We start from the raw sequence: 22,538 nt of genomic DNA on the forward strand, positions 1-22,538 counted from the left end.
CACACACACACACACACACACACACACACACACACACACACACACACACACACACACACACACAGAGTCCTCTACCCTGTATTACAGCTGGCACCGTGAGGATTTGTTCCCGCCAAGGTCTGCATTGAGACCGCAGGGCAGTGCAGAGGAATAACCAGCCCAGAATGGAAGACGACGCTCCAACAAGGCCTCCTTTAAATGAGCAAAACGTCTGAGCAAGGGCTTTTGGAAATGAAGAGTACTCCGAAGACTCAAGTTTAACAAGTATAACCTGATGAAATGTGGAAAAAGGCTCCATCAGGGCTTCCAAAGCCAAGAAGAATCTGTAATGAAATGGTTCTCAGTTGATGCTAAAGGGCATTTTTAAGGTCAACTCCAGCACAATGCACCACTGGTACAGTTTCTCTTCACACACTGGACCTTCACCTCAGGAGAGCTTTCATTCATATAATATATATACGATTCTTTTCAAAGAGGATTCAGCTAGTTTATCCTCACGCTTCTTTGAGTACTTGACCTGTGGGACAGAAGATTCTCACTATCACAGGTTCACTCATATCAAGTTGAAACTCGACATCTTCAACAGGTAAAAATGTTCATTCAGAGATCTGTCTCGGCATGCACAATTCTTAGAATGCGATCTCGTAGAATTACAAAAAGTAGAGAAAGCAGAGAAATAGTGTTTTACACTATTGTCCAATCTGTCCATTAAAGAACTGGCAGAAACTGAAATAAAAGTCATCTTGGACAGGTAAGGGTTAAAACCTCTCACTCATTCCAGTTTTTTTTTCTTTCAATTTTTCAGCCATAAAATCTGAATAAATGCAGCATCCTGTGGATGAAAGTGGTTGAATAAAGGTTCAGTTTTCGTGTGAAAATTGAAAACTTTTGTTGCTTGGAGCCACTGAAAACGCAACTTTTGGAAAATAACCCCCATGGTGGAATCTTTTGAGAAGGCTGATGGTGCTTTCCCACTGCTCAGACCAACTGGCCTCGACTCAGCGTCGATCATTTTCCATTACATTATAGTACAACAACGGCGTGGGCGGAGTCATCTCAGTTTTCCCGTCATGTACAAGTAATCCCCCGATATGATGCGGAGCGAACATGCATTGGATATCAGCTCAAATACTAAACTACTAAATAGTAAAAAAAAAAATTATTTAGTGATAATATTACAAAATGTGGATCGTTACGATGGTGCTTCACTGTCCGGTGTTTCGGTTTTGCTGGTGCCCCTGTTAACTGGTGACTTCTGCCACCAGCCATTAGCGGCAGCTGATGTTAAAATAACACAAACGAGCGTTATGATACTTTAAACTTTAATGGAAATGTGGTTAAATGGCATTTGTCATTTGTCATATTGTCCAACAGCCATTGTTTGTTTGACTGTTCAGCCATTGGTCTGCTCAGCGTGGAGCTTCACAGCGATCCCTCATGTTAACTTAACTAGCACACTGCAGCTACTTGAGGCACGCAGATGACTTCAGAGGATCTGTGACTCCGTTGCAAGTGCGAATGCACTTTGCTTCATGAAAATTAAGTTAGAGCTTCTTTACTTTCAAATATTCAGTGAAACTGCAGCAGGTCAAACCCACACAAAGCACCTGGTAGGTTTCAGATGCAACGTAAGCAAATTAAAACAGAATTAGATTTGATTACTTTTATCCTGTTGCACCTGACATTATGAAATTATCCAGGTTTTATATATATCTGACAAAAACAGTGTTAATGTTTGACTCCTGATTGTGATGTTTTCTTGCAGCAGCTTGAATTCAACAAGTCTTTTCAAACAAAAGTGCTCACAGAGAAACACCCGGACCGGACCGAGTATTTCAGTGGTTGAGCAATAAAATATTAACAGAGAAGTTGTTATTCAGAGGAGATTGTGCTTCCTCTGCTGTGACGGGTCCAGTTTTCTTGTAAAGGCTCCCACAGACTACAGTTTATTAGTTTATCATCTGTGCAGTGTGGATGAGGCTGCTTCTGCTGAGAATTCTTTACACTTTTCTTGATGCAAGTGCCTTAAGATTTTGTTTGCAGGGCTAAATAAATGAACTCAAACATTATTGTGTATGTTTACTACGTAGCTACAGCGATGCCGTCATCAAGAAATGAAATAAATGAAACAAACCAGAATGGAGTTGTCATTCTCACAGTCTTTATGTGCGGGGGAAAGTTTGGAAAGGAAGGAAGCGGTACAGAATCTTACACTCTGTAAAATCTTAAAACGATTGTTTCCATGCAGCTCCAGTGTGACTTTGACGCTTCATTTTCTGTTGCGACACTAATGATTATAAAGACCCGTTTCCATGACAACAGTGCTCTGAGCCATTGGAAACACAACATTTTTAAAACGACAACCAAGGTGGAACTTTTTGAAAATGCTCTGACTCTGTCTCCATAGAAACGGGAGAAAGCGCAACTTTATGAAAATGCTCCAACTCTGTCTCCGTGGAAACAAGGGGAAATGCAACTTTTCGAAAACACTCCGACTCTGTCTCCATAGAAACGGGAGATAACGCAACTTTTTGAAAACGCTCCAACTCTGTCTCCGTGGAAACAAGGGGAAACACAACTTTTTGAAAACACTCAGGCTCTATCTCTTCGCAAACAAGGAAAACACCATTTTTGCGAAGCAGTGCTACTGTGCATGTGCACCACGGCCATAGGAAATACAGTAGATGTTCTGCACATGCTCAGTAGCTGATGAACAATAAGAACAATGTGTGGTTTCATTCTTAAAAAACAACCAACAGCGCCCACTAGTGGCCCAACATGCTAATTACATCATTCCCACTGTTCCTGCTGTTTCCGTGTAATGTAAATCATTTTCAAAACGTTGCTATGTAAATATGAAACTTTTCGGAAACAACAATGATGTGTTTTTACTTGAAACATTATCTCTCAGTATTGCAGTAACATGCAATGTTATCTGACAGTGGTTGTGAGTTTTATTTCACACTGTCTGTGGTCACATGACCATGACTTCAGCTTTCCAATAACCCCCCCTCACTGCACAATATAAGAGATCCCCTGTGTTTGGTCTGAAATATCATAGAATTTGCCTCAGGACGGCCACGTTACAGGTTGAACTGAACACATTGATAAAGGGAAACTGAATATTTCTAAAACTTTTAAAAGCGCTGGAGTGAAAAGAGTGGTAACCCAGGAATCTCCTGCAGAAGGAAGTGAAGGGTCAGATCACTATAGAAAAGAGCGAGGACACGAGAGTCGGGGGAGATTAATGGGGCAGCAGCAGGAGGAGACAGAGAATTACAGGCGAAATGAAGACTGAAAGGGTAAGAAGAAATGTTAATGACAATAAAAGCAACAAGATTAGAGGAACGAGAAGGCAATGAGAACGAGGGTAAAATGAGCGGAATACAAATTAAGATTGAACAGTTGAGCTGGATGTGACAAAATAAACTGTTGAATGTTTTTACTTTCCTCTTGACTAATATTTCAGAGTAATTTAGGAGCTGCCCAAGCAGGAAGAAAGAATTTAACCTGTCATCAGAAACAATGGGGGGTGGCTGTCAGGAGCTCGTCGGATCAACTCGTCCAAATTGCCTCTCAGTGATTTCCCGTCATTATCGCACAAAGCGTGGCTGTTAACCGGCTGTGGCATTAAGAATGAATTCACACCCTCATTCATTATGTAACTGCGATGCTTGAAGAGGCTGCGCCGAGCTCGTATCGTCTGGCTTTGTCTCCACTCAAAGCCCACGTCAGCTCCACTTCCTGCTCTCCGACTGCTGGAATCCGGCCTTTCAGTTCAGCGTGTCATTTCTTTGTGTTCATCATTTTTCTAAACTCTTTATTTAACATCAATCTTTCTTGTGCAAAATTTAGATTTTATGTCCAATAGAAATGAATGTTAAAAGAATGACAGCTGCCATGCAAGGTACTCACAAGTATTTTGCCCAAGTACACTTGTACACTTGGCAGTTTGGACGAATCGTGTGTAATTGGGTGTGTAAGTGGTGCCTGGAGAATCATCATAATCCTGATCCCCTGACTGAATCTGAAGTCTTCAGAGAACGACGTCACTTATCCATCGGTCCATCATATAGAGCAGGCAAACGGAGACGCTCTGCGGCGCCAGATGGTCCGAGCTCGCTGTCGGCACGCAGACCGAGAGAATAATGTTCGTTTGAGAAGCCATCATCAGCCAGCCATTCATGTTCTATCAAAACTTTACTGAGTCGCTGCCCACATTAAAGGCCAGCTGCTTCCAAGTTAGAAGTCGTTAGAAGAATGAAAGGACTTTTCAAACCGTTTGAGTGAGTCTGTGTATCTGATCGGCGAGCTTTGCAGTGACAGTGGAATCTCTCAGGTTTTATCATCCCATTGATGTACATGCAGGTGTTACGGGCTGTAGAGTTCCCTTCACTCTCCGTGTTGCACACTTGAGCTGAATGAGGAGGAGGAGGAGGAGGCGGAGGAGGAGGAGGGGATAAGAAGAGAAGCCCCGGCTCCGGCCCCGGCTCCGTCTCTGTCTGGCTGAAGAAATTTGGTTTGGCTGTTCCAACTATCCGGGCCGAAGTATGTTTGTGTCGCACCGCCAAAATGTTGGCACTGTCGTGTGCTGCACTGCACTTTCGAGCTCGCTAATCACAATCACTCATATTTTAATCATGTTTAGCATGTAGCCTCGCTACGATATGAGCCCCGCAGCTCGTTAACATGTCGGAGAGCGGAGTTACGTGATGCACCTGAACGCATCACACAGCTTCTGCAGTTAAAACCAGACCAACATGGCGGCTCAGACACAAACTTTCTCTGTTATTACCTAACCAGTTCCGCGAAATGTATTTCTGAAAACAATGGAAGCTAGAAATAAGCTGTGCAATTGAAAAGTTAAAACGCTGCTTCACAGAGGTGTGCCTGCTGTGAGGGGGCGTGGCCTACAAGAGAATGAACTCTCCTGTAGAAAAAGCTTTTTTTTCTGCAGCTGGTTGACGTCACAGCCCAACTTTTCTTCTTGTTCTCATGGGCTCTTATGGGAGTCTGCAGGGGCCTAAATAAGCTAAACTAGTCTCTTGGTTTCACTCTCCGGACCGTAAATGCCTCAAATGTTTGACTCCGCCCACATTCCTAAACGTTTGCCCCAACGTTGCTCCGCTCAGCAGTCAGGGGTTATTGGATAAGAAGGCCTCCGTGTGGAGAAACACACACATACAAAGGCAGCAGGTGGAGAAAGATCCTCGCTCTTTCTGCCCTGAAGCCACTTCCTTTCTTATCTGATGTATTTGTTGCTGCAGCGTTATTAGTTCAGTCTGTTATGTTGGTTTGGACGGAGGTTATGAAGGTTGTGGGTTTGAATTAGGGCTGCGAATGTTTGCATGTTCTCCCTGTGCATGGGTTTTCTCTGTTTTTCAATTGAACATAAATTTCTGATATGTGTGAATGTGTGTGTAGCTGTTGGTCCTGTGATGGACCGTCCACGCTCTACCCTGCCTTTCCTCTTACGCTCCGTTTACACAGTGTTTTCATTTGAAAACGCTTTTTTTGGGGGGCGTTTTTGTTTTCACAAAAATGGCAGAAACACTGAAGGCAATGTCGTTGGCATGTTGGGCCACGCGTTGGCGTATCGGTGCAGAGAACAAAACGCTCTAAGCATTAACAACGGGAGAACACAAACATTCTAGTGGACAGCCGACCAAGTCGGATTGTTATGACGGTGGCTGTCAAAATAAAACTATCAAGTCCCAGGAGTATCAGTGAGCGTATCAGTCATACTTTATTCACGTTTAGCATGTAGCATCACTGGTGCGTGAGCCCTGAAACTCTTTAGCTTGTAGCATGTAGCATGTAGCACGGCTTGGTGGTATTGGATCCACTGAGCAGTTGAACTCAGGAGTGACATCGGGCTCATGCTCTCTGATGATTCTCTGGACATTTTAGCAGAACATAATTAATATTAAAGAATCACCAAATCGCCGACGTCGCTCTTCAGCTCATTAGCATGTTAGATCACATTAGCATTATAGCTCAATAACATAAGTAATGTTAGTGTTTCACATAGACATGTTGGCGCTCATGGCCAACATACGCTATGTGAGTGAGTGAACATGCTGCGTTTTAAAAGTTAATAAAGTCTCTAGCTGAAACTTTACCTGAAGAAGGAGAATTTTGTTTGTGTCTTTTCCAACAAACTCCCATTGACTTTGCACAGGAAATATTTTCACAGTTCTTTTGTGATTTTTTTCGGAAACAGTTTGCCAAAAGTCATAGCACACTATTCCCGAAAACTTCTGCACAGTACAGGGTATGGGTGCTTGCCCTGTTCATATCATTGTGCGGGTTTTTCTTCACATTTATATATTGTATAGTCTCAGTGTTTTTTTGGTGGCGGCTGGATAAGGACTCTCCATGTGGACCCATCGTTGAATGGACTTTGGTTCTGTAGTAAAGGAAGCCACCATTATGTCACTTTTTAAATGTGAATCATCTGAATTGACCTCACGCTCCGCCAAGAATTCAGACATAAAGCTCAATAATCCAGCAAATACAGAGCCTTTGGTTGACAGAGGTCCTGTGTGTTCCTGCAGGTGTAGGAATCACAGCGCTGCTGGTTTGGAAAAGAGGATGTCATACTGCATTATAATCCCCGGGTAAGAAATCCTAATTCATCAAACCTGTCGTGTGCCATGTGGAGCCGGCGATGTGCATCAGTGCCTGATGCCGCCTGTGCCCCCGGAGGTGAGAAACACTGTGTTAAAGCAACAACCACTGCCGCCGCCGCCGCACCGAGGCGAGGTGCTGAAGGAGCCTCTCCCAGCTGCCATATTGCTCGCTACAGCAAGCGAACACCTGCAGCCTTCACCGCTGCTGCTGCTCCTCCTCCTCCTCCTTCTCCTCCTCCTCCTCCTCCTCCTCCCTATAGAATAGACCTCCTTTCCTGGCAGTCCATTTTTCACTCCTGACTTTTCTGGGTCATTTCTCCAGCTAAGAAGCTCTCCAGAGACTTCTCTCCTCCTTCCCTTTCTCTCCTCTGTTGTATCTCTACTGTAATCATTATACTTTGATATCAACTCGATGCATCTTCATTACCGACCCGTGTTTGACTTTCTCGTCCTTTATGAGGCAAAGTGACATTGTTTGCAATTCCATTGTTTCCAAAACCAACATTGGTAAACTGAAAGACGAAGTAGAAAACAGAAACAAATATTCATTTTAATTGATTATTAAAATATGTGTCATTAATTAGATTAGCATGAATTCCTTTTGGTTCAGCATTAGGCCCCTTTTTTACAACATTTCAAGTGTAAACAAACTGTTTATTTGGCTGTTTTTCTCATGCCTCTTTGAGTATATATGTATATGGACACATGAACGTTTTGCATAATGGAACTTATGAATGGTCCTTTACTGAAGCGTTGCACCACTGGACTGTTTTGTTTTGATTCTGTGTTTTTGTTGTTAATGTTGTTAAAAATCAAACAGTTGTGAACATTTTTTGTAGGAGTTTTCATTTCAAAGATGTTTCGCGTTTACACGTCAACATTTTGAAAACAATGTCTGTTTACATGGCAACGGCAGCGGCCACTAGTTGGTGCTGTTGGTTGTTTTTGTAAATAGATAAATGCGCCATGGACAATACGGACCTGTTAAGACGATTCCAAAAATGTGTGTTATCAGTGGCTCCGAGCGCTGTTGTCATGTAAACATACACCCAAAATGCATAGAAAGTTTTCCATTTTCAGTTTAAATTGTTGCCGTGTAAACAGGTGTTTCTGATTTATTAACATCTGCTATTAAGTTTCATATTTTTTATATGCATTGTAATACAGTATCAGTGCATAATGTACATATCAGCAATCTTTAATGTATTTACATAATTTCTTTATTAGAAATAGTCATTTTACTCTTTATGACACAAATTTGAATCTCATGTTAGTGGTTGAACTAGTTACAAATACTTACAATAATTAAATCATTGTGGTTTTTTTTTGACTATATTCAAAATTTGAGTATATAAATACAATCTGGAGTTGAAAATCTTCAGTCGACTCATTCTAATGAGGTTTAACCAATTAACAGGCAGAAATGAAAGATGTTTATTTTCTGAATGATTTTCCCAGTAAACATTAAAGAGCCCAGTGACATGGAATTAGAATTATGCAGAACTTTTAGATCGACTGGCAAAATCATCTTCCACTCAATCTCAGTGCACCTGATTGCAGCACTTCATTTAAATGGATTAAAATATGACAAGTCATGTACAGATCAAACTAAAGACAGTGTTTTTCATCAAGCAGGTCATACAAAGTACTTTAGATAGAGCTAATTAATAGCATATAGGACTACAAAATAAGATGTTAAAAGGGAAAATAGTCAGCTCTGAAGCTTCACATGTTTCTGATTTTGTTCTGTTTTCTGTTATCTGATTAAATTACACACGATTTAAATGGCATGTAGTGGAGATTCGTTTGAAAAAAACCCTAAACAGTCAAAGGACAAAAAGTTTTTAGCTTGAAAAAATTACTGCTTCCTAAAGAATGAAGGCAAAAAAGACTTTATTCATCATGCAGCATAATTAAAAACAAAGAAATGATATAACTCTATAGAGCCATGCACTTTATCTCCCGTCTACACGCAGCTGGGTCCGTTTGGTTTCAGTAAACTAAACGGAGTAACGGAGGCTTGAAGAAAACTCAAAGAAAAATGATTTATGAAGACCATTTTTCCTCCACCCCTCTCCGTGCTCCTGCTCACCTCTGCTCTCCTCCATGCATGTATCCCCTGGTTGGCGTATGATTAATCTCCTCTTCTCTTTCACTACTCTCCTCCACCTATGATCGTTCATCCGCCGGTGTCCTGCTCTGCCTACGTTCGTCCTTCCATGCTCTGCTCTTCCTCCGTCTCACTGCCTCTCCTCCTCACTCTTCTCCTGTCTTGCGATTCATTGATGGTTAATGTCCTACTTCCTGCCTCAGTAAGTGACATCTCATTACCTTGGCGGTGATATAACACTCCGTGCGTACTTCAGGCGCACGTTTGGCTGACACGCTCATTCGTGATTTTGGTGGGAAATGGTGACGTCCAAACTGCTCTTTTTGTAGGAATCTTTGGTTTCAGCGAAAACCAGAAATACAAAAAGTCATTACGTTTTCCAGAACCAGAACCAGAACCAGTTCTGTTTGTGTGTCAGAGATTTATTCCTCCATCGATGGAGTCGACCTCAATCTTAGACCCTGTTTACTCGACTACGGTTCAAGTGAAAATGCATCAATTTTGGGTGTTTTCACTACAAAACAGATTTCCGGTTACATGCTGAAAACAATGTAGGAAGCATGTTGGGCCACTAGTGGGCACTCTCGTTTGTTTTTGTAATGAAACCACACACACATCCAGCAGAGAACAATCCGCTGTAAACTTTAGCAACGGGAGAACACGGACTTTCTAGTGGGCAAACCACCAAGTTGGATTGTTACTATGGTGACTGTCAAAATAAAAGTACCAAATCCCAGGAGAATATGGACTGGGAGCCATGACACCATGGAGGAAACGTTGTTCTGATTGTCTCTACTGAGCATGTGCAGAACTATTTACTACGGCAGAGCTCAAGCATTTCCAGAAAGTTGTGTTTTCCCCTCATCTACACAGAGACGGAGCATTTTCAAATAGTTGCACTTTAAAAAGTTAATTTTCAGTTTTGCAGTCCGAGCAGCATTGTTGTGTATATAGATCCTCAAAACACTATGAAATATTTGCTTTTTCACTTGAAAACATCCTGTAAACAATGTCTGGATGGTAGACAGACTTCTAAATATATATTATCATCACAATTATACTATTAAAACGGTTTTTTTAAATCTCCATACCTGCTGCTTCAAAATATTTGTACACATATTTACGTGTCTTCCACATCTACTTCTCCAGTCATACTCTCATTGGTGTTTCATATATTGTAAAAATGTTTTGCATTTTATAGTACTTTTTCTGTATAGAGTACATCGTATACTGTTTTTTACCTCTTTGCTGTCGTAACAAGTAAATTTCTCCATTATAGGATGAATATAATACAATGGAAATCAAAAGAGAGTAATTTTTGAACCAATGAATAAAAAGTATTTGCAGACGCCTGCAGTTTTCAATAGTCTAAACTGTTCATGCTTATTTTATACTTTGGGGTGATAGAAATGTGTTTTATTTAAATAGAAAAAGGTTCTGTCGTCCCCATACCATCACGATTTCTCTATGACAATTGATATATAAATGGTAAAAAAAAAAAAAAAAAAACAAAGAAAGAGAGAGAGAGAAAAAACCCACAGTGTTTATTTTTAATATTTAAAAAAAATATCATGGTTCTTTAATCTCAACAGGCAACATATTTCACCCCATGTAAAAAAATCTATTCCTCTCATAATTCAAGTCACTTTTTCAGAGCAATGAAAACTCAACGGGATGATATTTAATTAAAGTGTGAATGTTTGCGGCTCTGCAGATGATTTGAGTTTCTATTTGGTTAACACTCGACATTTATCAGTCCCACAGGAAGAAATCCATCAAAATAAAACACACGTGAATCAGTTTGTGGCTCCAGTGAAGCAGCAAACAGCTCGGTGCACAAAACAGTGACAGGTTTTCAGAAATGATTGCTCTTTGCTTTGGAACAAACCTCAATATGTTTTCTACCAGTTCTTGTTACAGGAAGAAATAGACAAATAAATAAACCAACACATAGCTGATGGCAATAAGAGGACACTCAACAAAGCAGAAAATCACAAGCAGAAGTGGAAAATGAGAGACTCTCTGGACAATGAGTAGACCCCCCCCCCCCCCCACCCACCCCAAGACGAGCTGGATGTGATCCTGAGTCAGAACACTGAGGAGAATCAATGTGTGAGGCTCAGCAGGCGTTCAGTTTTATTTATGTTGAGTGTGTAATGCAGGTGAATCATCTCAGCTGTCAGTCTGTCACCTTGAACGGGGAAATCTGATAACATAGCATACTGTGTATGTGTGAGAGAGAGAGAGAGAGAGAGAGAGAGAGAGAATGAAAAGATGTATTTTATTTTTATTTAAACATAAAAAGGCAGATAAGTAGTGAAATCACATCAAAACTATGTGGATCATGATAAAGTTAGCCGACGACAATTTAGAGGTGTAGCCCAGGGAATACGGCGTACACCCACTTCTAAATCCCCCATGATGCATCACTCAGCAGGGTCATTAAAAACACATTAACAAGTTTTTATTTTTCTCCGCCCCACTCTCCCTCTGATTGGCTCAATGGATTTCCTGCGGACCCCAAAGTGCGAATCACGTTCAGTCATTCACACCCCGATGGAGGCGGCTGCCATTAAAGGCACTCAGTTAGAGAACAGTTTGGGGTTCAGTGTCTTGCTCAAGGACACTTTGACATGTAGACAGGGTTTCAAACCTGCAACGCTCCCCTTGAGAGACGGCCCGCTCTAACGTCGATGTTTATCGTGCAGCATGAGGGCTGACGAGCCAATCAGTGGCAGAGTAGGGCGGGTCTTTCCGACATAAATATGGCGAACAGATAAATCATACTAAGATTATGTGACAATGAACAATTATCAACAGACTGACCCTAAAGACAGTCGTCTTTCATTCCACTGTTTCTAAAAAATGTTTCAGAAATTGAGAGCAAACCCAATTCACCTGGGACGACGACACCACTGGCACATTATATATTAAAAATGCAGATAATGAAAATAATAGAACTCTTTTGAGTGTGTTTTTTTGTTGTTTTTACAAAATATTGTCTTACATTCATTTAGGTTGTGTTGTCTTGACTTCCTCCCTTTAAAGTGGATGAATATGAAAGATTTGCTACAAGCAAAGGCTTGAATTCACAATGAGAGTTTTTTTTTTTTTTTTTTTTTTAAATGGTTAAGCTTCACTTAGGTCTTTACTGTTGGGAGATCAGACTTTGCCCAGTCAATGAATGTGAATTAAAAATTAAAATGAAGAGAGAGTGAACGTCTCAAAGCGGAAAGAGTGAGAGAACAAAACAAGACGTAAAAGTGATTAAAACGCAATTTGAGATGGAAAGAGCGAGTCAACCTGCAAACAGGCTTTTTAAACAGAGAGAGAGAGAGAGAGAGAGAGAGAGCGAGAGAGAGAGAGAGAGAGAATTAACCTGCAATCAGGCTTCTATTTAACTGCAGTCAGCCACAATCAGCGGCCGTATTAGCATTTAATTAGCCGGAGAGCCACAAACCGCGGCCGGCCGCTCCGCTCTGATTACCTCGCACACTGCCTCCATATCTCGCAAGTGCGTCTGGAGACTCACCTGAGTGAGTCTCTCCGGGTTCCTGTCACCTTCAACCTGGGTGGGCGTGTTGAGTTTGTGTGCCGGGGGCATCTGAAAGCTTGTGAATGCATTAGTACACGACCCCGGGGTGTTGGAGGTGGAAGATGCTCTATAATCTGCATGTTAGGAGGAAGATGCCTCTAATGTGGATGTTAGTGGAGGAAGATGCTCTACAATCTGGATGTTAGTGGAGGAAGACGCTTTATAATCTCGGTGTTAACGGAAAGAGATGCTCTATAATCTGGATGCAAAATGAGGAAGATGCTCTATAATCTGGGTGTTAGTGGAAAGAGATGCACTATAATCTGGATGTTAGAGGAGGAAGATGCTCTATAATCTGGACGTTACCGGAAGACGCTCTTTAATCTGGGTGTTAGTGGAGGAAGATGCTCTATAATTTGGATGTTGGAGAACGATGCTTTATAATCTGAATGTTGGAGGAGGAAGATGCTCTATAATCTGAATGTTAGAGGAGGAAGATGCTCTATAATCTGGATGTAAGAGGAAGAAGATGCTCTATAATTTGGATGTTGGAGAACGATGCTTTATAATCTGAATGTTAGAGGAGGAAGATGCTCTATAATCTGAATGTTAGAGGAGGAAGATGCTCTATGATCTGGATGTAAGAGGGGGAAGATGCTCTATAATCTGAATGTTAGAGGAGGAAGATGCTCTATAATCTGAATGTTAGAGGAGGAAGATGCTCTATAATCTGGATGTTACCTCTAACAGTTAATGTCTTGCTGCTCAACCACCTCAGTATCACGTTGTGTTTTGACTGGCAGGTTCAAGAATAACTCGTGTTCACTGCTTCAGAGACTCTCAGATCTGACTGCTGGTTTTTTTTCCTCCTCATGCGTTAGTTTTAATACCTTCGCTGTCCACCACACGCGAGCACAGCTGTTAGCTACAACGTCTGTGATGCTCTGCTATCTTTATTTTTCCAGGGGCTGCTCGTGTCTCTGAAGCATGAAATTAAATGGTGAATGTATGAAAGCATGTCTGTATTTATGGGTTTAAGATAAATCACTTAAACATGAGCAGGCAGTGGTGAACAATACCCTTCACTTCCTGGTGAATCTAACACCATTTCTCTCTAATTTCAGTCTCCGCCAACCCCGGAGGGAAATATGTGGCTCTTTAGCTGCTCGGTCTTCCACTGGGTTCACTAGACTGTCTCTGGTTGTGTCTGTCTGCCGCTGCACAGGTTGGTTAAAAGGTGTTTTTAAGCAGAAATCAGTCGCCTGCAGCTGAAAACATCCTCCGATAGCAGAGGGAGGAGGTGCAGACTTACATCAGGATTTTGTGCTTCCTTCCTGTTAGCTTTTGTTAATGAATTACAAATCAGTGGTTTTTATTCTTTATTTTTTGAGTAGTTTAGTTTTGTTCTTTGGGGTGGTGTAGTGGTTTGCACTCTTGCCTCCCAGTGAGAATGTTCCTGGTTCGTCCCGCTCGATGGAAAAGTTTGTTTCCTCCCAACGTCAAAAAAACATGCGTTTAATCCCTTTTTACACATTTCAGAAAGTTTTCACATTCAGACATCAAAGCTTTGAAAACAATCTCAGTTCAGACAGAAACGCAGAAGCTGTTGTAGTTTCCAGATGAGGCCACTAGTGGGTGCTGTGTTACCTTCGCCAATGAAAGTTGGGGCAAAAGTTATGTTTCTGTCTGCATGTATTTTTTTTATATATTTATTGGTTTGTATGCATGTATTTTACCAACTTTTTGCAAAAACTATTCACCCAAATTGCATGAGGGTGAATGAGGGTGAATGAGTTGAAGGTCAAGGTCATGAAAAGGTCAGTCAAGTTTTTTCATCACAACTCAGTGAGTTTTATTCTGTTTGATATCAAACTAATGCCAAAATGTTCCGATTTTATTTCCCTATGCTCCGACATGCCACATGAGGTAGTGACGTCATTACCCTGGTTAGTAGTTGGGGGTCAAATGTCAGCGGGCCCACAGGAATAGTAAAATCTGTGTACATCAGTGTCAAACAGTGATAGCATGAAGAAATTCAAACAACACGACAACCATGACAGCTACCTTGATCCACCACTCCTTCCAGTGGGGTGGCGGATCAATAACCTTGCAACCCATTGGTTTCCATGGCAACACATATGGTGTTGGTGAAGGTTTGCGCTCATTTCCACTTGAAATCATCATGTAAGCAGAGTCTGAGGTTAGTGCGTAGTGTTGTGCCGATACCGATACCAGTATCGGGAGGGGGCGGCCAATACCACACTAAAAGCTGGTATCGGTATCGGCAGGTACGAACTATTAACTCTCTCCCGACTCTCACTCACTGCTGCCCTGACTCCTGATCCATGTATGCTGACGTATTCAGTGCATACCAAGGAAAGCCTCATATCTATAATATTTCTTAATTTAATTTAAATTTAACTGGGGTTGGACTACTGTTTTACATGTATTTACCGGTACATTGATATTGCATTATTTTTTGGGCATTTGTGAGCTAAAACTCATGTTTAACAAAAAGTTTATTCTTTTTTCAGTTTCAGTTTCTCATGCCAGGTAGGAAATAAAAAAAGTTGTCCTACATTTACTGTGTTGGTGTTTTTTTCCTGTTTCACAAAGGTTTAAGCAGCCAGATGAAGCCATATCTGTTTTAAACACTGCGGTATAGGCAGGTATCGGTATCGTCAAGTATCAGTATCGGCCGATGCTATGCAACCGGGTATCAGTATCGGGACACAAAATTGGTATCGGAACAACACTATAGTGAGTAACTTTAATCTACTCAACACTGTGTATCTTTCTGTGTTTGCCCTGTGGAGGACCTGTCCAGGATGTACAACTCTGATTGGATGAAAGAATGAAAGCTCCGTCGATGGATAATTGGATTTCACCATGAAAACACAAACTGAATCGCAGCCTAAGATGTACGTGGGTCGACGTGCCTGTGCAAGATCAAAGCATCATAAGCGTGCGCCATCCATCGATGAAAAAGAAACTACTGAAGCATGAACAGAACATTTAGGAGTTTGGAGAGAATTCCTAAAATAGGCGTCTGTTGGCACGACTCTATGAGGCGGTCCTCCTCGTTTACATTCCAGTTTGCATTCGTTTGGGTTTAGCACCAGCGTGGCTCTGATCAGTGCGTCACTTCTTACTACATTTCCATTGGTCAGATAGTTGACGCAGCTCGCAGCAGCAGTCACCATCACCCTAGATTTCTGACACTGTCAGAATTATTTCAAGTTGTCTTTGGTTGCAAGACAATGACGACGGCCATCCTTGAGCCGGTCTCACAGGACCACCGACTAATAGCCAAGACCAAAGATATCCCCAAGATTCTTTACATTCGTCGTATTTCATTTGGGACGCCTAGAATCACACCGTGTGCAGCGGTGTGATTCGGTGTGAAGCGGTGTGAAGTACAATTGGTGTCTCACAGCTTTGGGTGAAGGTTTCAATAAAGTGTTTCTACTGTATGTTGAGTGAATGTGATGATGATCGCGTTTCCCCTGTTTTAACGCTTTAAAGAACTCACAGGTGTGTGAATAAGACATTCGGTAGACCTTTGCTTTAGTAGAAAGTAAAATAGTTGTGTAGTCTTTTTAGGAATACGTTTGACCCAACAGTGTCTCCCCCTTGAAATGAAGAACTTTACTGCTTTACTGACAGATCGAAGTACAACTCAACACGTACTCACACTGCGTTTGTACAAAGTCGTTTCAAGAGAAAACGCGTTGCCTTTGTGTTTTTTGTTTCAGGAAAGTTTAAAATTGACATCCGTTTACACTGAAATGGTAGCAACACTCAAAACGATGTAGTTTTCATGTTGGGCCACTAGTAGGTGCTGTTTGGCTTTTCATAGTGAAGCATCCTTAAATGATAATATGCCTTTTATTATTGTTTTTTTTCTGTAAGACCCTAAATGAAAACACCCTTAGTGCTCTTCGCTTTAGTTTTTTTCAATATTCTTTCATTCTATACTACCGTAAATCGGATGTGTATAACCTAAACTATACATTATAATGGATGACGAGGGGTAGGATTTTCGTAAATTCAGTGAACTTCTACGTATTTCTTTTGAGTATCAACTTTGTATTCCATTTTTTTCTTTTGTGGCTTGTGATCTGTTGATATGTTACTCAAATAAATAATAATCAAAATACAAATAAAAAAAAACATACACCAAATGTGCAATGGGAGAACACCAAGTTGGATTGTTATTATGGTGACTGTCAAAATAAAAGTACCAAGTCCCAGGAGAATATGGACTGGGAGCCGTGACACCACGGAGGAAACATTGATCTTAGTGTTTTAATGTGCAGAACTATATTACTCTGGCTGTGGTGCATTTGTTCAGTAGGTGCTGTGACATTTTATTTGCTCTTGGTTTAAAAATAAAAGCTAAAAAAACACTTGTATTGTTTTTAACTTTTTTCAGATATTGTGACGACTTGAGCCTTGATGTTGCATTAAACCATTTTCATGTGTCTCGGTGTCTGTGATGGATGAAAAGAAATAAACAGAAACATTGTGGCAGAATTAATACCTGATGCTACACGGCACACGCAAAAAAAAAAAAAAGTAAGATAATCTAGTGGTGCAGTTCTGCTGGCGGGATTAGTATGACAGGAAATCAAAAGTAATATACAGAAGCAATAATAGTAGTTCAGAGCAAAAGACATTACATCATCCGGTGCATCCAATTTGAGAAAAGGCTTCATCCTGCAGACAATCTCATCATGGAGACTCGACACACACACACACACACACACACACACACACACACACACACACACACACACACACACACACACACACACACACACACACACACACACACACACACACACACACACACACACACACACACACACACACACACACACACACACACACACACACACACACACACACACACACACACACACACACACAGTAGTTTTGGTTAAATGACAGCATTATCAGCTCAGACGTCCACGCTGCTTGTGATGCTGGCATTTAAGAAACGTGGACGTCAACGTTCCCGCTGCGCATCTTCAAAGCAGAATTTAATTATTTGCTTGCTAAAATTCCACATAAATGAAAAATGGCCATCTAAAATAAAATAAAAAATTCCAGTGTTGCATGTCTCTGTCTTCATTCTGCACAGCCAACCGTCTGAATACCTTTTAAAAAGCCGAGGCTGAAGAATGTTTGGCATTTTGGCTTGAGAAATTACTTCCATCCATTATCAAAACCACTGGCGGTTAATTTTCTGCGGGTTGATTAATCCATTAATCAGCTAATTGCTTCAGCACTTCGCGTAGACAAGCCAAATTGGATCTATCATTTAACATACTAGCCAAATTAAAATGTGACTTATGGAGAGTTTGAGTGCTCAAGTCGCCTGCAATAACAAAATGAAAAAATATAGAATAAAAAATGACCATAACTTCAGCAGCATGGTGGGATACGTCTGCCCTCCAGATTTGAAAGGTGACACAACATATGGTTGTTGTGTGAAGCTGTGCGTTCGATTCCCACTCACCACCGTCGTCCTCGTCGAAGGAGTTCATGCAGGGGAAGTAGATGGCGAGCGCCTCGAACGACGCCGACAGGCTGATGCGGCTCTGCGACCTCTCCATGTAGAGGCCCGCCGTCGGGCCCGGGTCGGCCGGCTTGGCCAGGCGCGGCTGGGCATTCTTCACGCGGAGTACGGCTCGCGGCGTCTTGGACGGCTGTCAGCTGCCCCCGACGGCAGATCCACCTCACCCCGGAAAGAAGAGCGGAGCCGCAAGAGCCCCGAGGCGACGGAAGGTCGGCGAAGAAACTCACTTACAAATGGCTCCTGTGGGTTGACATGAGCGAGGGGTTTTGGTGGGTCTTCTCCGACGTCCGCTGGCGCAAAAACATGGTAAAGATGAAAGAAAGTAAGATACGTGGGCAGGACGTTGACTTTGGGTGAATTTGTCTATGAACTTGGGCTTCTATCTGTGGCTGTGTGCAGAAGGGTCGCGTCTCTCCACTCTTGTCATGGTTCCCTCTAGTTTCTGGCTTCTTGTCGGCTAATAGTCGAGTACATCCTAATCTTGGGAGTTGAGGCGGACACGTCTGCAAACCCTCCTCTGGCTCTTTCTGCTTCACAACAAAACTCCCCGAACTCTGCGCTCTGCATGTCAGTCTGGCCTCCTGCTCGTCTGTCTCTTCAGGTCCTGTTGACGGTGATGAACAAACGATGGGAGGAGACGTCGGCGATGGAGGTGAGGTTGACGCCCGGCAGGGAATGTGTTGCTTTCGGTCTGAGTCAAAGCTCTGCCTGCCTTCTGTCCTCCTGCTTTCAACGGAGCCAGAACGCCTCTTTCACGCTAAACAAACTGACTTTCAAACCCCGGGAGATGCCAGCTGCAGCAGCTGATGCCAATCTGCCTCGTTTCCAAGCCCGGGTCAGCTGGGAGAACATCAGCAACAATTGCAGCTGCGATCAATCTGTTGCTTCTGCTTCTGCTTTGAACTGTGTTGCAGGAAATATTCAGATATTGTGCAGCTGTCGGCAGAGGTTTGTCGACTTCTGCTGTCCTCCGTGGTGCTCTGTGGCGATGCCGATGCTCCACTGACTGTCTGCTTCGGAGACGGGAAAGGACACGGTGAGAGAGAGAGAGAGAGAGAGAGAGAGAGAGAGAGAGAGAGAGAGAGAGAGAGAGATGTGTGAGAGGAAAAGAGAGCGAGCGGCTGCACTGTTTAACAGCTTGTGTCTGACTGGATTCATTCATTGGAGAGCTGTATGAAGAGAGAGAGGGAGGGAGGGAAGGGAGAGAGGGAGAGCGAGAGGCAGGGAGGAGGGGTGGGACCGGGGGGACAGTAAGCAGACTGTTGCTGGCAGACTGACCAGTCACGGCACAGATGAGAGAATATGGGCGGGGCCTGGAGACAGCGAGGCGATGCAGGGCAACACAAGTTTACAGTCCCTGCTCTCGCTCCGTCTCCTCGTCTCAGACATCGTCAGCCTCTCTAAAGCAGAGATCATCATGAAAAAACTAATGAACCAAGAAGATGGCCGATTTTACTTATAAAGCACATTGTCACTGCGGTAGAATTAAGTCACTTTTACCCATAAACACACCAGCGGAGATGGTGGGTTTGTGTGGCGCTCGATAGGGTTGCACTGATACTGATACCGATACAGATACTGATACTGATATCAGCTCTCTGATAAAGCTCCCCGATACATGAGGAGGAGAGAGATAGTTGGTTCGCCTGATGTCGCTCAGTAGTTTAACTGCTCAGTGGATCCAGTAGCACTGAGCTGTGCTACATGCTGCATGCTACAAGCTACATGCTACATGTTACATGCTAAAGAGTGTCAGGGCACACGCACCAGAAATGCTAAACATGTTAAAAGTGTGTCTGATACTCTCATAAACACGAGCTTGGTCCCTCAGTCTACAGTTGACAGAAAGCAAAGCGCAATGCATAGATAGACGCTATGTACTGTGCAAGGCGTAATGCAGACTGTAAGGCTGTAGGAGGCGCTGTAAGGCTCCGCCATGTGGAGGCAGTTTGCTGCAAAGCAAAGCCTGTCAGGTCTCTTAACATAGCCTTTGCTTATCATTGCACATGAAGTATCATTAAAAGCAAGTAATGTAAAAAACAAAGTGTTGTTTTTTTTTATAAAAAAACTTAAATTAAGCAATCTGGAACTATCAAAATGAAGGGTTAGGTTTGAGTAATGCTGAATTGTTAAAGTTAAGTAATATGGAATTATTATCATTATTAGTAAGTTATTATGGATTAATTTAAGATTAAGTATTCAATAATTACATTTTTATTATTGAAATTAAGTAATAGATATATTCTTTATTCAGTCCCAAGAGGGGGAAATTCAAAGTGTCCAGCAGCTCACAATATTCATCCATCCATCCATTTTCTTCCGCTTATCCGTTTCCGGGTCAGGGGGGTGACAGTCTGAGCACCGTCACCCAGATCACATAGCACCCATTTAAGAACCTTCCTGCAGCTGGTGAGCCCACGGGAAGGTGGGACACGAACCCTCTACCTTGAGATTGTGAGTCTCATGCTCTACCAACTGAGCTAACCGGGGGTACGCCAGCTCACAATATAATAATCATAATAATATTAAAAATTCACAATAATAAATAAGTCATTAAAATATAATGAAAAAATTAGAGGCCCCAAAGGTAGCTAAATTAATTAACGTGGACTTTTAAACTTAAATAGATTTTGACTTTTCAAATGATTGGAAACACTAAAGAGCACTGAGCACTCAGGTAATATAGACTTGAGGGATTGGTCACCTCTTTAAACTCATTTTTATTCATTGATTATCAATTATTATGATAAACTGATTTTGTTCTCAACTTTTCTGCTTTGTTAATATTTCAGATTATGTTTACATTTTTTAAAAATCCTCTTTTTTTATAAGATATTTGCTTCATTGTTTTACTACATTCTTGAGTCGTTCCAGTTTGCACCCCGTTTACGTTTCAAGTGAAAATGCATTATGTTGGATTTCACCGGACCACAGAAAAAGTTTGTTCATTTGTAACTATTGAAAAAACTTTATTTGTGACTCCCAGCCATGCTGCTGCCAGATGTCGCCCTGCAGCCACTGCATTACTGACACCCAGGGAACACCAACTGCCCCCTGCTGTGGGGAGCTGAAGCCAGTCGTCAGAGGTGATTGGTAAATGGATTTCACTTATATAGCGCTTTTCCACCACGTTCACATTCACCCATTCACACACCAATGGAGGCAGCTATCATGCAAGGCACTCAGTTCATCCATTGGGAGCAGTTTTGGGGTTCAGTGCCTTGCTCAAGGACACTTGATCAAACCTGCAACCTTCCGACTGGGAGACAACACCGTCTCTGCAGTCTAATCTTTGCTTTACTAAATTGTTGTTATCTGTTGGAAGACCACATCTTCCTCGATCACAAGAGTTCTAACTGCAGGTCCCGACATCCACTTAGAACTCCGGCGCTCAGAACCGGGCCAACGGAACCGCCCGTTCGTTACGCCCTCGGTAGACTGCCTCGCTCCGAGAGCGGCCTCGTGCATGCGTGCTCGACGGACGTCTTATTTATCTGGCCGCTAAGCAACCGCCGCATTCCCAGAAAGAGCGAGTCAAACGCCTCTAGTGGTCGCGTGGGTCATCGCAATCCCTCTTGACGTCCACCTGGTGGACACATCAAGTCATTGCGCTCTCCCTCGGCGCGCCACCGCACGCCCCTAGTGGTCGTCACGGTCACCACACGTCCCGCCAACGTTTGCCTCCACCTGGTGGACGTTCGAGGTCATCACACCCACTCACATTGACCCGCCAACGTCTGCCTCTACCTGGTGGACGTTCGAGATCATTACACCCCAGACCACACACACACACTCTTTGTACATAGTGTTTGCTGTTTAATAGATTAGATCTCCGTGTTAGATGTCGTTTGCTATTTGAATGTGATGATTTATGAGATGATTTATGAATTATTTATGAATTAATACATTTTGTCAATAAACGCCTGTTAGCTGAATTGAACGTTTCTGGGTGATTATTGTGTATTTATTGTTGACAATTCACTAGTTTGTAACAGTCTGTGCTCAGATCTCACACCTTCCATTTTATTTAAGATTGTTATATTTTATGCAGAAATATTAACTAACTTAAATAAACTTTTTACAAACGAGACTGATATTTTGGTATTAGCTATTTCCAGTTTATCTGGTGGTGCCCCAATTTATTATTAATACATAAATAACAAATGTATGCAAATTAATAATTTTTTGATTAATAAATCATTTTAGATAATTTATTCATTTTTAAGTAATTACTCAATTACTTTAGGAGTTGTTAATGAGTAAATGACCATTTACTTCATTAATAATTTCAATTATTCATAAATTACTTCCAGTGATTTATTACTTTCAGTAATCTATTACTTACAGTAAATTAATGCTAATAACCAACCATGAATCCAAACATTGTTAATTCGCAATTCTACACAAATCCCCTCCGTCTGACGACTCCACATGTTTTACAAAGCTAATAATACAAAAACTCCTTTTATGATTTGGCCGTACACTGAGACACACTCAGAAAGCAGACGTTAAAGTCTGGCTTCTATCCCCCGTTGTTCTAGTGAACACACAGTCGGCCATCTTGCTTCTCTGGTAACCACCATTTTTAATGTAGTTTCTTGTGATACAGTTCAGGGTGAGAAAATAACCATCCAGTCCAGGTGACAGCTCCTTAGAATACTATTCCTAGATTTTTTT

The 22,538-nt window shown here is 42.0% G+C and overlaps 1 protein-coding gene across 1 annotated transcript in view; it reads right to left on the bottom strand.

Annotated features, from left to right (window-relative positions):
- rims4 (regulating synaptic membrane exocytosis 4) overlaps positions 1 to 18,873 on the bottom strand; it is a 56,633-nt gene extending 37,760 nt beyond the window's left edge. Inside the window, exon 1 of the mRNA XM_080462246.1 lies at positions 17,802 to 18,873. Within this exon, the coding sequence (XP_080318372.1) occupies positions 17,802 to 17,898 (97 nt within the window). The 5' untranslated portion in view covers positions 17,899 to 18,873. The remainder of the gene's footprint in view (positions 1 to 17,801) is intronic.
- Between the last annotated feature and the right edge of the window lie 3,665 nt (positions 18,874 to 22,538).

This window comes from Lipophrys pholis (assembly GCF_963383615.2).
Source record: "Lipophrys pholis genome assembly, chromosome: 4".
In the NCBI taxonomy this organism is placed as follows: domain Eukaryota; kingdom Metazoa; phylum Chordata; class Actinopteri; order Blenniiformes; family Blenniidae; genus Lipophrys; species Lipophrys pholis.